The sequence below is a fragment of the Pterocles gutturalis genome, unplaced genomic scaffold (assembly GCF_000699245.1).
Source record: "Pterocles gutturalis isolate BGI_N339 unplaced genomic scaffold, ASM69924v1 scaffold18633, whole genome shotgun sequence".
In the NCBI taxonomy this organism is placed as follows: Eukaryota; Metazoa; Chordata; class Aves; order Pterocliformes; family Pteroclidae; genus Pterocles; species Pterocles gutturalis.
The window spans coordinates 8,967-24,748 of NW_010118540.1; the positions used below are offsets into that span (position 1 = coordinate 8,967).

Here is a 15,782-nt window from a genome sequence, read left to right on the forward strand (position 1 = left end):
AAGAGCATAGTAAGTCTGTTGGGCTTTAAAATGTGTATAAATCAGGCATTCTTCTGTTAAAGCTGTGTAATTAGACCGCAACCATCATGAACAGGGGTTCAGCTAAATGTACCATGAGAAAACTTCCTCAACATTTTCTCATTTCTCTGGTCACCATAATGGATGATATAAAATGGATGGTATGTTGTGTCTGGTACATTATTTTCCACGGCAGATTCTCTCCCCTTCAGAGAGAAAGATGAGCTCTTGTTACACTTAACTTGCGACAGATTTGAGTTGACTTTGTTAATGTTTCTTGTCTTGACAGTTAAGCCACTGGAATGATAATGGCCAGGGAAAACCAAAGCGTAGTGACAGAATTCATCTTTGAAGGCCTTTCCTCACAGCCAAGGACACAGGCTGTTCTGTTCATAGTGTTCCTGGGTCTGTATCTGTTCACCATGGTTGGGAACATCACGATCATTACCGTGATCAGGGCTGATTGCCAGCTGCACTCACCCATGTACTTTTTCCTTGCCAACCTGTCCTTCGTAGATATCTGCTACATCTCCAGCAACATCCCCCAAATGCTGGTGAACCTCTTGGCCAAGAAGAAGACCATCTCCTTCTCTGGATGCGGCGCTCAGATGTATTTCTGTCTGGCTTTTGGCATGACAGAGTGTGTCCTGCTTGGTGTCATGGCCTATGATCGATACATGGCGATCTGTCACCCCTTGCGCTACACCGCTGTCATGAACAGGAAGCTGTGCACTCAGATGGTGGTGGCTTCCTGGGCCAGCAGCCTGCTGAGCTCCATGGTCATCAACATCCTCACCTTGCGGCTGCCCTTCTGCGGGCCTGACACCTTGAACCACTACTTCTGTGAAGTGCCAGCGGTGTTGGCCTTGGCCTGCACCGACACTGCCCTCACGGGGTTGGTCGTCTTCATCTTCAGCATCCTCATACTCTTCATCCCCTTTCTTCTGATCATCACCTCCTATGCCCATATCCTTTCCACCATCTTGAAGATTCAGTCTGCTCGTGCGCAATCCAAGGCCTTCTCCACCTGTGGATCCCACCTGATGGTGGTGACCGTGTTCTACGGGACAGCCATCTGCATGTACATGAATCCCAAGTCAAGGCGTCCGCAGGACAGGGACAAAGTGGTTGCGGTGTTTTACACCATTGTCACCCCAGTGCTGAACCCCCTCATCTACAGCCTCAGGAGCAAGGACATGAAGCGTGCCCTCAGAAGGGCGATGAGTAGACCCAAATCCCTCTTTATTTAACTTTTCAGGGATTGGTAGGATTGAATTTAGTTCTGTGAGTTGAAACAATACTCAAATGTGATTATTTCTCCACCTTGGGTTTTTGGACAGATCGCTGTCCCCTGGGGGAAGGCGACATGCCAGATGTCTGCCCCCACTGCTGTAGGCCACCTTTGGCCAGAGGAAAGGTTTGGGTCTGACATCTGGCACGGGTCCTTGCTGGGGTAGGACGTATTGCCGCTTTGGTGAACGACTCATGCTGCACAGCCCCAGCAGAGATGTGCTATGCTGGCAGATGTTCCTGCTGCTCAGGACCAGCCCAGACCAAGACCCTACAGCCACCTCCCAGGACCATTAGTTAGCCGTGAATTCTGTCGGCAGAGCCAGCCCAGAATCGAGCTGGGACTTGGGCTGTGTGCTTGAGGAGTCCTGCAGAGTCTTGGGATAGTGTAAGTGACCCCTTGGATAGATGAAGCCTTTAGCAGGTAAATAAAAAGATAAATGGAAAGATATTTAGTGCAGAGTAAGCCAGAAAAGGGGAATTGTAGCCAGAGCCAGACAACAGCCTTTTCCTAGACCAACCCAGGCTCCTACCACACCCAAAGGACTTTTTACTTTTTAAAAAATATTCTTCCCATGAATGAAGAATAGGGAAGATAAGGAATTGATAAAGTATCTGATTTGTGAAGGCAAACAAATGCATATGAACTGTGCAGGTGGGGAGAACAGGGGATTTTTTAACCCTTATTGAGGCTAAGAGGCCTGGTCTAGCAGCAGGTGGAGGTAGCAGCCATGGCATGACCCACTGGAAGCCTCTCAGCAGGCCTGAGCTCCAACATCAGCCAAGTCATTAAATCTATTTCCATCACAAATTGCACTTCTCCCCTTCCCAAACCAAGGAACTCACCCTGGGGGCCAGCCACCCAGGAGTGATCGGTTTAACAAGCCCTTCTGGGCGTCGTGAAGAAGCCTCTAATGATCTTGAAACCTTCTTAGAAAGCTCGTGGTAAACCTACATCATTCCTCCTAACAAGCCCCTGGGGGACAACTTCACAGACACTAAGGAGAAGGAAACTTTCCTCTTTGTTTAAGTCAATAAACACTTCTAAAGCAGTTTACTTTGTCACAACTAATCCACGCCCTGAAGTTGGTGCTTGGAGCGTTTATGGGTTGGCGCATATCTCCACTCCCTTGGTGCAGAAGTCACCACTGGCATTTGAAGGATAACAGATCTGTGCATCACACCACCAGCAGCTGCCCCTGGCCAACAGCCTCTGGTTGGCAGAAGTTACTCAGCACCTTGCAACAAGTGCTTGGGACATCACGAGGGGTCCATCAACAGCCACAGCCACGGCAGGTGATGGACCAGATTCAGGGGTCATCTAAGAGGGTCCAGTCAGAAGCAAAAGGCAACGTGGCTGGAGACAAAATACAATGTACATACATTTGTCCATCCAGAAATAAAACTATCTATCTACAGCACAGGTCTGAGGTCCATCCAGGAGACAGGTCCAGCCAGGCACACCTACACCGTGGCCTAGCAAAGGCCTGAAGGTCCCCTAAAATGGGGATCCTAGTCCATGGGAGGGGGTGAGTTGCATGTGGCGGGGCAACGAAACACCAGATAAGGTTGATCAGGACCACTACAACCTATTGCCATCAGGGTCCTGACCTACACAAACTACCCTGATTCTGGTCCTTCTCAGTTGCTCTCTGCTGCCGGAGGGGCTGAAGTCTGTGAGGTGGGTTCACCTCCTCCATAGCCAGCTCTGTCCATAAAAGCATCGCTTGATCTGCAGCCATCCCAGGCTCATCCTGACACTTATCCTCCATCTCCTTCCCCTGCACACATCAGAACATAGTCCTGTCTGCTGCTGCGTTGCAGCCTTGCATCTCCCTGAGATGCTGCTGTGTAAGAACAGTTCACTTTGATGGGGTAAATAAAATTAATGTGTTAAAAATGCTCAATGTTGTGAAAAGTGCCATCAGTCCTCGTGAATTCATTGTTCACACAGGCCAACCTCTTGGCAGGCTTGGGAGGGTTCATGACATCTCACTTCAGGCTGGGGAAGGGGACATTACACCTTCTTTCTGCTGGAGAACCTCTCAGCATCCAGCCTGAATCACCAGAGAGGCGGTGCATGACGTGAGCTCCTCGTGCAACCTGGAGCAAGCCCGTGTGAGCATGGGCAGAGTCCAGAAACACCCAGCACAGTGCCAGGGCTGCACCCTGAGGTGCTCTTGGAGGAATCAGGCATGAGGAGAGGCTGAGCAAGAGGATGGCTGATGGAATTGAGCGTATCTCTATATACAGCAATGCACAGGGGGAAATAAAAAGCATTAACTTCAGCGCAGAGCTCCAGGTTTTGTACTTGATCGCTGTTTCATACTCTGCGCTGAACTAAACAAATGGAAAAAGTGCCTCTGGCTCTTCCTATAATCTAGAGAAGAAAATTTATTTTAAGGGAAGACTCAGAAAATGAATTTGAATAGGTCCTTTGATGTCTTTTTTATATATACAGAAAAGTGCATTCAGTTCAAGGGTGTGAAATAATGCAGTTCTAGTGGTGGTCAACAAATAAGTGCAACATTTTATGAGTCAGCCTAGAAATACTCAGATATCTAACATAAGTTTGTTCAGAATTAATAGAATTTTGTATTTTATCATGGCTTTTTAAGTATTCTTCGTTTAGTACTGCACATGAAAATTCATACTGTGTCCAGGTCTCGGCTTCTCAGTGCAAGAGAGATGCTGGAGCAGGACCAGTGAAGGGGATGAAGGGACTGGACCATCTCATACCAGGAGGAGCTCAGATTGTTCAGCCTAGAGAAGGCTCAGGGGGATCTTGCCAGTGAGTGTAAATACCCGTTGTGGGGAGAATAAAGAGAAGAGACCCCAACTCTTCCCAGTGGTGCCCAGTGAGAAGACAAACTGAAATACGGAGAACTCCATTTAAACATAAGAAAAAGCTTTATTCCTGTAAAAGCACTGAAAACCCAGAAAAGTTGTGGGGTCTCCATCCTTAAAGATATTCAGAGCGGATGCACTCCTTGACAGCCTCTCTGGTGGACCTGGCTTTCAGCAGGTGGTTGGACCAGGACATCTCCAGAGGTCCCATCAAACATCTGCTGTCCTGTGGTTCTGTGTGAAGATCCAGATTGTCACCATCTCTGGCTCACAGACTTGCTTTTTGCCTTGTTTTGCACAGTATCAACATGATTAGCGGGTGGGAGGTAGAGTAACCGGGCAAGAAGTTCGTACTAGGGACAAGACCCGTGTGGCCATGTTAGCAGACATGATCTGAGAGCAGATAACTAATTCTTCAGTCCTTACATACGAAGTGCCAAATGGTTTTGGAGACCTGTATGAAACCTTAGAGAAAAAGAGGAAAATAATATAAATGGGATCGTCTTTCAGAAGTGCATTTTCCTCCTGATAACCCTGCTTAGGGCACGCTTCACTTCCTTGTTTCTCAGGCTGTAGATGATGGGGTTCAGCATGGGGACCATAATGGTGTAGAAGACACAATGTGCTTGCTCTCCAGTGAGCTCGATGAACTGGGTTGCATGTAATTAAAAGCAGCAGACACATAGAAAATGGTGAGAGCTGCCAGGAGGGAGGCGCAGGTGGAGCAAGCTTTGCCACGGAGCCCATCCTGCCCACGGCCACCGCACCACGGGCGTAGGAGGTGAGGATGAGCGGGCTGGGGGCCATCATGCTGAAACCCACCAACACTAAACCCTCATTGAGGCGTGTGTCGGTGGAAGAGACGACAAACAGCGGTGGTCCATCGCAGTAGAAGTTGTTGATGACTGGGGAGCCCCAGGACAGCCGGACCACGGCGCTTATGTGCGTGGTGGCATTCAGCAACCCTGGAAGGTAGGACACAGCAACCAGCCTCCTGCAGACACCAGGAGACATGACAACCTTGTAGAGCAGTGGCTTGGAGATGGCCACATACCGGTCATAGGCCATGGCAGCCAGCAGGAAAATCTCAGCTGTGGCAAAAATGGCATAAAAATAAATCTGTGTGAGGCAGACAGCAAAAGAAATGGCTTTGTTTTTTCTTGGAAAATCCAGCAGCATTTGGGGGCTGATGATGGAGGAGTAGCAAATGTCTAAGAAGGACAAGTTACCCACAGTGATGCGGGGTGAGAGCTGGGATGATGCAGGGCTGTGACATCACTGAGGTGTCCCCACCCACAGGACTGCAGCCACCACCCCACAGCTCCCAGTGTGGCCATATGGGACCGTGCACCATGATCAGCAACAGCAGCTTTCTTCTTGGCGTCTGCAGCTTTCTCCTCAGCCTCTGCAGCCTGTTCCTGGCTGCCTGGGCCATCCTGCTCTCCATCGCCTATCACCCACCAGTACAGGGCTCCCTCAGGGCTGGGGGATGGCCACAGGTGGGTGACTGTGTGACACCCCTGTGCCCACAGGGTGACAGCCAGAGTCAGCAATGCTGCATACAGAGGTGCCAAGTGGTGGCACCAGAGCCACATAAGTGCCCTGTGGTCCCCCTGCGGCTGTGCAGGTGCATCCCCAGGCCAGGGGCTCTCAGCCCAAACTTGTCCCGGTGTGGAGCAGCCTGGGTGGACAGTCCCTGGGTGATGCCACTGCCCCTGGCCCTCCACGGCTCAGGCAACCGCTCCCTGTTTTGCAGGTGGTCCTGTGGGCATCCTGGGTGCACCCTGGTGCTGCGGACCTGGCAGAGGAGAGGCGGCAGCCGGTGCAGTCCGTGGGGGCTGGGACCAGGGCTGCACCCACACTGGATGCTCTCACCTTGCGGGCATTGTGGAAGGACCTGGAGGAGCTGGCAGAGCAGGAACACCTTCCCTCTGGTGGCTGCAGCTCCTCCAGGTCCCCTGAGAGCCTCAGTCCCTCCAAGAGCATCAGAGACACGTGCCTCCCTCGGGATGGAGGGGTCCCTGTGCAGATGTCCGGCCCGTCCCTCACACCCGTGCGTGGCAGCAGGCACGCGGGCTCTAGCCACCTGTGCCCAGCTCAGGAAGCCCAGGACATTGCAACAGCACAGAACAGAAACAACCTGCACTTGGTGTCGGAGAAGATTCGCCGGCGTCAAAAGAAGCTGCGCCCACCTTCGGAGAGCTCTGCCTCTGAGTAGAGCTCCCAAGCTTAGGAGGGGCACAGTGGGGCCTCCTCCAGCTCCTATTCATCATGAACAGCCTGTTCTTCTAAATAAACACATTTATTTGTTCTCCAGAGAGCTGTGCAAGGGGCCTATAACCTGCCATGGGGGCAGAGTGCATTGGGGAAGGGGAGGGTGGGCTCAGGGGCACTCAGGAAGCTGTGCTGCCCTGGTAGGAGGACAAGGCCACGAGGATGAGCCTGGGCAAGATAGCTGCTCCTCCTGGAGCTCCTCCTCAGCCCTGCCCTGCCTGTGGCAGGGGCTCAGCATCACCCCCAAAGCCTGCACTGCCCCACGTAAATCCTCATCTATATACTGGGCACGACGTGGAATATACCACCGCCCAATTTGCATCTCAGTCCTAAACCTCAAGGCAAGTACTAAACCATGGTGCACTGTGCTGCCTTCTAGCTTCTCCTGCAGGCACTGGCAAAGCAGAGAAGCTTAAAAGTCCTTGACCATTCTGGCAGCGACTTCAGTACGTTATTAGCCTTCTCATCACAAACCCAAACCCCAGCCTCACACTAGCTACTACGAAGAAAGTTAACTCTGGCCCAGCCCAAACCAGGACCATCCCTATTAGCCAGATAACCGTCTTCAACAAGTATCAGTCCAGGGATATTGCTGTCTTCCAGGATGGGAGAGGTCTGACAAAACATCCAAGACTGGGTTAGAAAGGGAGTGTAGGAAAGCAGAGCCTCACATTTCTCTTGCTCTGCCTCTCTCGTTAGGATGCCCTGAATCCCGTGGAAAGTCTGGGTGTGTAGGTGGCAAAACAAACAGTGCTGGGGCAGGGGGTCATCATCATCTTCTCTGTCCCACATGAATCCACCTCTCCCCTCCTTGGCTTTTCCTGCTTCCCCATCTCCCCTGCTCTGTCCTAGAAGTGACTCTAGAAGGAAACCAAGCATGGCTGCTCCTTCCCCATCCCATACCATCTCTGCTGTAATTTTTGGGACCCTGCAGAGCAGTTAACTGACCCCAGAACCAGAATGGTGCTCCAGCCTATACCAAGTTTTCTGTGCATATTTTTTGAAGTGCAGACTGTCACTTCGTCCATATGGAAGCATGTCTTGTGATTTGTCAGATGGCTTTGGAATAAACGGCTTTAAAAAAAAAATTGTTTTCACTGCCATAGTTAAAAGAATCCCAGGAAATGCTGTGTAGCCATCTGCTGCTGTGCTCGTAACAGGTAAATAACCTCTGCTCAGCAGTAAAGGACTTCTGATCTTGTCACTCAGTTGGTGGAAGTGAAATGTGACTAAGTAGTCTGTACTTTTTCTGGAGCAGGAACCATGAACCAGGAAAGATACCTTGGGTCATCTTCCATGCCAAAAAAACTTGTGTTGAAGGCACTGAATCCCAGCCTTACTGCCGATCAGGATGTTGAACTCTGTGGGAAGCTCTGTAGCACTACAGCTACATGAGTGGCCTTACCCATTTCTTAATGCTCATCTTGGAGATTTAAGTGGTCTTGGATGGACTTACATGCACTTTAAGTTGGCGAAATATACTTAAAAACAAGAGAACACAAAAGAAAACCCCAGAAAATCCAGAATGTATTACCCTAGGGGAAAGCTCTTTGGTCATTACTTTTGAACTCATTGGCAACATGAACAACAGCTGAGAATGGATGAAGCTTAAATTATTTCCACTGGTTTAATATTAAGAATGGGCATTTGTTACCACTAAGATACGAGTTCCTTCAGGAAAGTAATTAGCTTATTCTTTACACCAAGCCAACAACCACAGAAAAGGCCACCAAGACAGACATCCTTGACATTTGGTTTCAGTAAGGAGCAGTGTGCAGAGTCACATCAGTTATGTAGCACCAGGCACCACCGCTGGAATGACATCCCACAGCACTGCAGCACAGCCTGAGGTCCAGCTCAAGCTGGAGGAGTTTAATCCTTCCAGCACAGAGCCTCTCGGCTAGCACAGATTCATAGCCACAACGCACAGAGGAGCCTGCGCAGCACTCCCCCTCTCTGCACATCCATTTCCACCTCTTTTTCAGCCATGCCTTCACTTTTTACCCAGAATGAAGCACTGTTCTGGTTATGGATTTGCACAGACCTAAAGCACACTCTGCAAACCTTCCTTCAGTGTGCCAACACCGAGAAAAGCCAAGTGTGCCTGTGCAATGGTCAAAGCTCATACTGCAAAGCCCCCCTTTGCCCCCCACTAGCCATAAAAGGAGTCTTAGAAAGCTCTCTAATGCATAGACATCAGCATGGTTGACATCTCCAGTTCATGGGAGTTGATTTGCACGCTGGCAGACTGATTGAGATACATCGTGCAAAGTACGGCCAGATTGTGGCACTGCAGGGGTTGCGGTGGGATTGTTGGCGTGCTGGTTGAAAACACACCCAGACCGATGACCTCAAATGACGGCAAAGGAGCCTTCCTTCCAGTCAGGCTCCCACAAAGGATGTGTTTGTGTTTTCTGCAGGAGCAACGTGGTCAATAAGAGGCACCAGTCCTATCAGCTTCTTTAGAACAGGAGAACATGTATGGAAGTGTGCCTACAGGACCAATTCCCAGCATTCAGGCTCTGAGGTATGCATCCAACAACTTGTCTAAGGCTGAGGCTCTCATCTAAGCTTCCGCTGTGCTCAGTGGAGAAAAACATTACCAGCTGAAGTCATCTCCTCCGGTGAGAGTGGTGTAGAGCTGTGCCACCCAGTTGGCCTTCTGGAGGTGCACACCTCTCCCTTTTTACTGTAAAGGGAGCCCAGAGAAGGAGTTTTGATTCCAGCATCTAGCTTTTAGATTGCTAAAGTTAGAGAAGATCAGTCACAAACCGCAGTGCTTATCCAGTCGCTGGGGCTCCAGTGGACACCAGAGACCGAGGGAGACGTTCTTGTCTTGTTAAAGCAGTTCTTACCTGGCTGATCACTCTTCTTAGGGCACTTTTCACTTCTTTGTTCCTCAGACTGTAGATGATGGGGTTTAGCAGGGGAGTGAGGATTCCGTAGAGCATGGAAACTATCCTGTCCCGACTGGGTGAGTAGGTGGAGGAAGGCCGTACATACGTGCAAATGGTGGTCCCGTAGAAAAGGCATACTACTGTCAGGTGAGACCCACAAGTGGAGAAAGCTTTGTGCCTGCTCTCAGAAGAGTTCATGCACAGGATGGCCGAGAGGATATAGGAATATGAGATCAGAGTGACCACAAAGGCGCTGCTTCCAAGGACCCCAGCAACTAGGAGAGTTACCAACTCCCTACTGTAAGTAGGCGAGCAGGAGAGGGCCAGTACAGGAGGAATATCACAGTAATATTGGTCAACTTCATTCGAACCACAAAAAGAGAGCGTAAAAATCAAAGACGTGTGCAACAGAGAATTAAAAAATCCTACTACCCAGGTGCCAATGGCTAGGCGAGCACACAGTTTCATACTCATGATGTTCATGTACTGCAGCGGATGACATATGGCAACGTAACGGTCATACGCCATCACAGCCAGGAGAAAAATCTCTGTGCCTACAACATCGATGAGGAAGAACAACTGGAGCATGCAGCCAGTGAATGAAATCACCTTGTTCTCAAGCAACAGGGCCTCCAGCATCTTCGGCACAGTGACAGTGGGACATAAGATATCCAGTAAGGACAAGTTGCCCAGGAAGAAGTACATGGGGTTGAGCAGATGAGCGTCTGTACCAATGGCAACAAGGATGGTGATGTTGCCTGCCATGGTCGACAAATAAATGATCAAAAACAGCATAAAGAGAAGAAAACGGACTTCCAGAGCATCAGAAAGTCCTACGAGAACAAATTCAGATACTGTTGATAGGTTGACCCTCTGCATCGTACCTTTCATTGTAGAAATGATTGCAGAGGTGTACCTGAAAGAAAGAAGAAATTGTAACTGAATCAAAATTGCATCTCCCTTCTAGAAGGATGCGTTTGGTTTTTTCCTCTGTTTTGCAGTTCACAGATACTTGCAAGCCTACATTGCCACACTCAAAATCTCAGTTTTACTCACATGTACCCAATGTAAAAGGCAAAATATAGGTATTAAGCTTAACAATGATTCATCCAAAAAAGTGTAATTCTTGCAAGCCATCTTCCGAGACCGAAGAGCTGAAAGCTGCAGACAGATATACATCCTCCGTGGTGGCCAGCTTGGCTGGACACAGCCCCGAGCAGCCTGAGAGGGCTTTGAAGGTAGCTGTGCTCCGAGCAAGGGGGTGAAGCACAGATCTCTAGAAATCCTTTCAGCATAGATCATTTGTGACAATATCACCACCAAGGGGGTCTAGATTACTACCCGAAGCTAAAGACGTGATTTTTTTAAGCAAGTAATGCTATCAGAGAAGAATTACAGGTAGTACATCCCAGATACATCTTGATTTTTGCAGCTTTATCAAGTGAGATATAAAAAGAAATATAATCTAGTTTCCAGTTACAGACCTCCCTCCTTTCTATGTTTTACCCTACAGACTTCCCTAACAGTATTAGTACTTCCAGGTCCTAACTGGACTTTCCCCCCCCTTTCTCAATTCAAAGTCGTCTAGGAAGACTTGGCACCGGAGGATCTCCCCATCTCCCCTGCATCTCTACATGAGCGTAACTCAGTACTTACGGTAAGGATTTACCTAGTGGCCCTACAGAGAGAAAGCAAAATTCAGCACAAGTGCCTCCTTGTTTGCAGATTAGAGCACAATTATGAGACTGTGTGAACACTGTAACACATTCTTATTTGTAAGAGAGAAAAAATGAAATAGGTGACTATGCTATCCCATCCGAGACTGGCTCGTGTATTGTCTCGTTCTCACAGAAGCTTGCTTCCAGCTTGAAAGGGACCAAAGTCAGAGCTTAAACTACCATAAGAAATATTTCAGTCAGCAGAAATAAGAGTCACATAGTGCTTTAAATCACAGCATCACTTGTTCTTAAGATGGGGGAACTTATTCAGGTGAAATACAACAGGAACTTCACACAGAAATACTCACTGCTACAAAGAATTAATTACTGGTAATACATAGCTGTCTGTATCTCCAGGAAATGTGACTATCCCTTTTCTTCCTTCTAGGTCTGATTAGAATACCTACATACGACAGAAAAATTATTTCACCAGCAACTCAGGAACATCAATCTATTAAGGAAGTGAGAGGTCCAGATTTAGCAGCACAGGAATATTCGTACAGACATCTGCAAGCACCAGCAAAAGTGTTAGCTTGACTGCAAGGGTAGGCGCCTCCTTTCTTTAACGGGGTTTTGTAACCATGTGAAGGGGTGTCTGGGGAGGAGTGTCCCTGAAGCTTTTTTGGGTGCTGCCTTTCTTGCGTATACAAGGCTTTTTCAGAATATTGTCAAAGGGGTCTAGAAATGTGATAAGCTATTTCTTCATCCTGAATCCTTTGATGACTTTCACGTCGTAGGACCCTTTTAAAGGGCTGTGGTTTGATGCTTGAGTCTACTCGCAGGAAAAACAGATGGTGGTGTTCTCCCTAGGTGCTGCCAGCCCACCTCAGGTGCCATCCCAGGTTACTGAGGCTTTACAGGCCACAGGAGTCCAGGGTTCTGATTTCTTTAAATTCAACTACAGACTTAAAATGACTTGATCCCAGATTGTTTTCAAACCAATTTGCCTTCCTTTAGAGCCTGGAGTTTGTTGCTTGCACATACTGGGTCAAAATAAACTTGGCAACAGCTACCCTGCAAACGAGCATACCTTAGAGGAGGGCAGGGGTAACAGGGGTTTTGGAGGGTAAAGAGCAGAACCCGAGGGGGTGCTGGGGAGCAGTTTTATTGCTGTTGCAGGGGCAGCTGGCACAGCATCACGTGCCAGTGTAGATGCCTTCCATGTTGATTTTATGGGCAATCTCCAATCCCTGTACAGAAGCAACCTTTCAATTTTGTATAGCCCCTCCAAAATAACAGCAGATAAGCCACTTGTGAAATCCATGCACTGCTTGAAGCAGGTTTGTGCCCTGGCATAAGGAGAAACATGAATTACAAGCATTACTTTGAATAAATCCATGTGGTCCAGACCTTTCTCTGTACTGCAGGTAGCCCTAGGACCATCAGACTTCCCATGACCTTTTGCAACAAAGAATGGAGCTAATAATTTTGTAATAAACACAGATGCCAGAAAAAAAGATAAAATAAAGAGCTCAATCTCCTCCAGAGCTGCGAGAAGAACTAGGACTGGGCCCTTCCATCTTCCTGAACTGGCTCCATGCCACTTCCACGGCCAGTTCGCCACCTTTCCATTGAACAGCCACGAGAGGGCAACACCTCATGCACAGTCTCCGTGTGGTCCAAGGCTTCAAAGAACCTTCCTGTGCCAATAGTCAAGGGGCCTCCTACTATTCGCTCTTGGTGTTTTTAATCTGAGACCTTATGCCTAAAGCCCAGGGCTGATAATCCAACCTTAGCACAACCCAATGCCTGACGTTCTGCTACAAACCATTCATTGCCAGCCACCAGCACGCTGTACACGTGGCAGCTAGCTATCTCACCAAAATGCAAACCTCTAAAGAGTGGTGGTGTGGTAACATGTGCAAGTATAAACACCTGGAAGGGGAGGTTTGCATCATAAATCTTAAATGCTTCTTTTTGGGTTGGCCCCATCGAGGTGGCAATCAGCCAGGACTATGGAGGGCACTTTGGGCCGCTGGCTCTCAGCTCTGCATCCAGTGCTCAGTTGGGTATTTGCAGGGATCTTCTTCCTTGGGAATGCCTGTGACCTGTACATGCCACTAGTATGGGCCCCATGCAAACCCAGTCTTTAAGCTCTTGTGAAAATCATCAACAGTTACCAAAAGCTCCCTCAGCTGTGTCTGTCATGCTGTTATTTTAATCAGTTTTATTTACCATATGCTTGCCAAGGCATAGTGAATTTTACACAAATACTTCATCAGAATAACCTTCCTAGCCCCTGCACACACTGGACACCAAAATACTCCATCCACACGCAGTAATTGTAGCAGCTCCAAAACATTGCCCAGGAAAAAAAAAAAAATCAAGCCTTCAGCCCAAATGGCTGCAGATGTGACACGTTGCTTGTAGAAAGGGTGTTCTGCCTCAAAAAAAAATTCCCAGGTAGTGTTCCATATCTCAAAGCAGTTTGGAGATACTTGTACAGTGTAAATCCCTCACATGTTGCTATCCCATACTCCCTAAACCACTGGTGTATGTACACAGTGGAAACTCGTTACGTATCTTACTCACCCAAATAGCTCAGCCACCCAGAGCCACTTGCTACAACTCCTTTTGCTGTGGCTGCCATAAGAAATCCCTAGCTGACAGTGTACGCTTTGCAGGTACAGCTCTTACATGATATTTCATAATAAAATAGTCACTTTCCAAAAAAACCCACAACCCAACAAAAAACAAACCCAAACCAACAACAACAAAACCTTAGCAACCTATTAGCAGAATAGCTGATGCTGTGCTGGGTTAGAGCTATCCCAGGCCTGCCAGTCCCCGAGAGCTTGAACCAGAAGTGCTGGCCACAGCTCCGAATTCAGAGAGACGGCACAGGGGCAGCTGTTTGGTTGGAGAGGGGCTTTGTTGCCCACCCCTCCTGCCATGCCAGGATCATCCCCAGCGGAACTCAGCCAAAGAGATTTGATTTTGACCAGTTGTGATCTTACCAAGCTTTGGGAAGTTTTGGGCTCTCCAGCTAGGGATGCTTGTTGTGAGCCCAAACCATTTGCCGCTTTATCTTTGCCAACAATCATTTCTGAGTTTAGTTATTGCTGGGAAGACCAGATTCATTAGTCTGCAGCATGTTACCCCACAAAAAAGTAGATATTTGAAACCAGCCCAGTCCAAGTACTTTTAAAGCTGCCCCCCCACCCCCCAGCAATGCAGATAGCTCTGCTTGACCCATAGTCTTTAAATCAAATTTATTAGACCAGGAACTCTTCCATTTTCTTGGGATTTAACAAAAGCACTGTAGACATCTTGCCAATTTTCAAAGGACTTTTTCCTCTGAGGCAGTCTTCCACTGTCCTCAGGGCAATAATCAAACCCGAGCGTAAGCTCAGAGCGCTGCTAATTTCCAGGAGAGAAAGAACTTGAGTTTTTAATGATGCACAGTGGAGCCAATTTACACACTCTTACAAACTCACCTGTCAAGTTGCACTATTGCAATTTGTCAGGAAGCAACTTTTTAACAGCATCTACTGAGGCCTTATTAAAAACCATCCCTAGATGCTTCCTGGAGAGACAACTCCATTATGTGAAATTGCTTGCCTTGAGACGCGGGCTCCCAAAAACCATATGGAATTTGCTTTTGGCTTCCTTGTCAAAATCTGAGAGATTATTTTAAATCAATACGTGCAATGACCTGCATGGTGTTTCCTTGTGGAAAAGCAAAGGAAATAAATAGTAGGCACTTCCCCTAGAGGGCATGTGGAACTGAAAAAAAAAAAAGTAGGAAATTACAGTTTTGTGATTACAGATAGTGCAGAGAAACAGCTGAAATTCAGCACTGGTTCTGGTGGGGACTTTATCATCACAGAATAATTGTTAGTCATCTACTAATAGTTATCAGCCTGCCGTGTCCGTTTTGCACACTTTCCCTTCTGCCTCCCCAGCACAAACATTTCTTCTTAATGGGACATACTGCAACACTGAGAAGAAAAAAAACACACCAATTGAGAAATCCTCAATCCAGGCTCCCAAATCCACATTTCCTCTCCCATTTCCCTGCTGTATCAGCAGCCGAGGGCATTTCCACCCCATCTCCCCACGGGTACCAACCCACAGACCCAAATGAAGGCTGCTGATCAGATACTGGGAAATGCAAGGCTCAGTCCCCTTGTTCCAAAAAGACCCTTGCAACACCAGGATGTATTCACACAACAACAGACCACCCAGAGACACCATGTGCCCCCACCAGTGAACACCAGTTCTGGTCTCGTTACATTGGCCTTTCAGATTGGACAAACCTCAGGGCCAAGGAAAACCCGACTGTCTCTGCGAGGCCAGCGTAAACATTGGCGTGGCAGACACGAATGCGGAATTATTTATAGACCATCCACTTAAATTTCACTTTATTTCTCCTTTTGCATTTGCCATGGTTTTTCCTCTTTAAAAAAAAATATTTCTAGATTTATACTCCAACATGTAGTAGCATCCAGTGGCAGGGGCAGCACAGAGCAATACCAGCACCGAGAAACCATTTCCAGCAGGTAAGCAGAGTCTGTGTGTCTTTAGGGAGGGCAGCGATCCCTTCGCAGGCCAGTTTCACTGCGGGGATATACATAACAGGGGCTGATGCTACCTGGCAGAAGAGCTTAAAACTGATTAAATATCCAAACCTGGATTTGTGAATAGCTTCATGAGTAACAGCAACAGTGAAGATAGCGAGTTACAGCCCTTCTGCCTCCCTGAGCAGAGGGACTCTCCCATCCCAGCCTCCTCTGAC

The 15,782-nt window shown here is 48.2% G+C and overlaps 3 protein-coding genes across 3 annotated transcripts; 1 reads left to right on the forward strand and 2 right to left on the reverse strand.

Moving 5' to 3' along the window:
* Nucleotides 1-326: 326 nt before the first annotated feature.
* Nucleotides 327-1,268, forward strand: LOC104463791 (olfactory receptor 2D2-like). The gene has a single exon (XM_010076258.1). It carries the CDS (start codon nt 327-329, stop codon nt 1,266-1,268), a length of 942 nt encoding a protein of 313 aa, XP_010074560.1.
* Nucleotides 1,269-4,661: 3,393 nt separating this feature from the next.
* LOC104463793 (olfactory receptor 8D1-like) lies at nt 4,662-5,223 on the reverse strand. Its single transcript, XM_010076259.1, has 2 exons — nt 4,912-5,223; nt 4,662-4,805 (listed from the first exon to the last, which is right to left on the reverse strand). The coding sequence occupies exons 1-2, from the start codon at nt 5,221-5,223 to the stop codon at nt 4,662-4,664; spliced, it is 456 nt and encodes a 151-aa protein (XP_010074561.1).
* Nucleotides 5,224-9,209: 3,986 nt separating this feature from the next.
* Nucleotides 9,210-11,169, reverse strand: LOC104463794 (olfactory receptor 5F1-like). Its single transcript, XM_010076260.1, has 2 exons — nt 11,135-11,169; nt 9,210-10,242 (listed from the first exon to the last, which is right to left on the reverse strand). Exon 2 carries the CDS (start codon nt 10,215-10,217, stop codon nt 9,210-9,212), a length of 1,008 nt encoding a protein of 335 aa, XP_010074562.1. The 5' UTR covers nt 10,218-10,242; nt 11,135-11,169.
* Nucleotides 11,170-15,782: the final 4,613 nt, after the last annotated feature.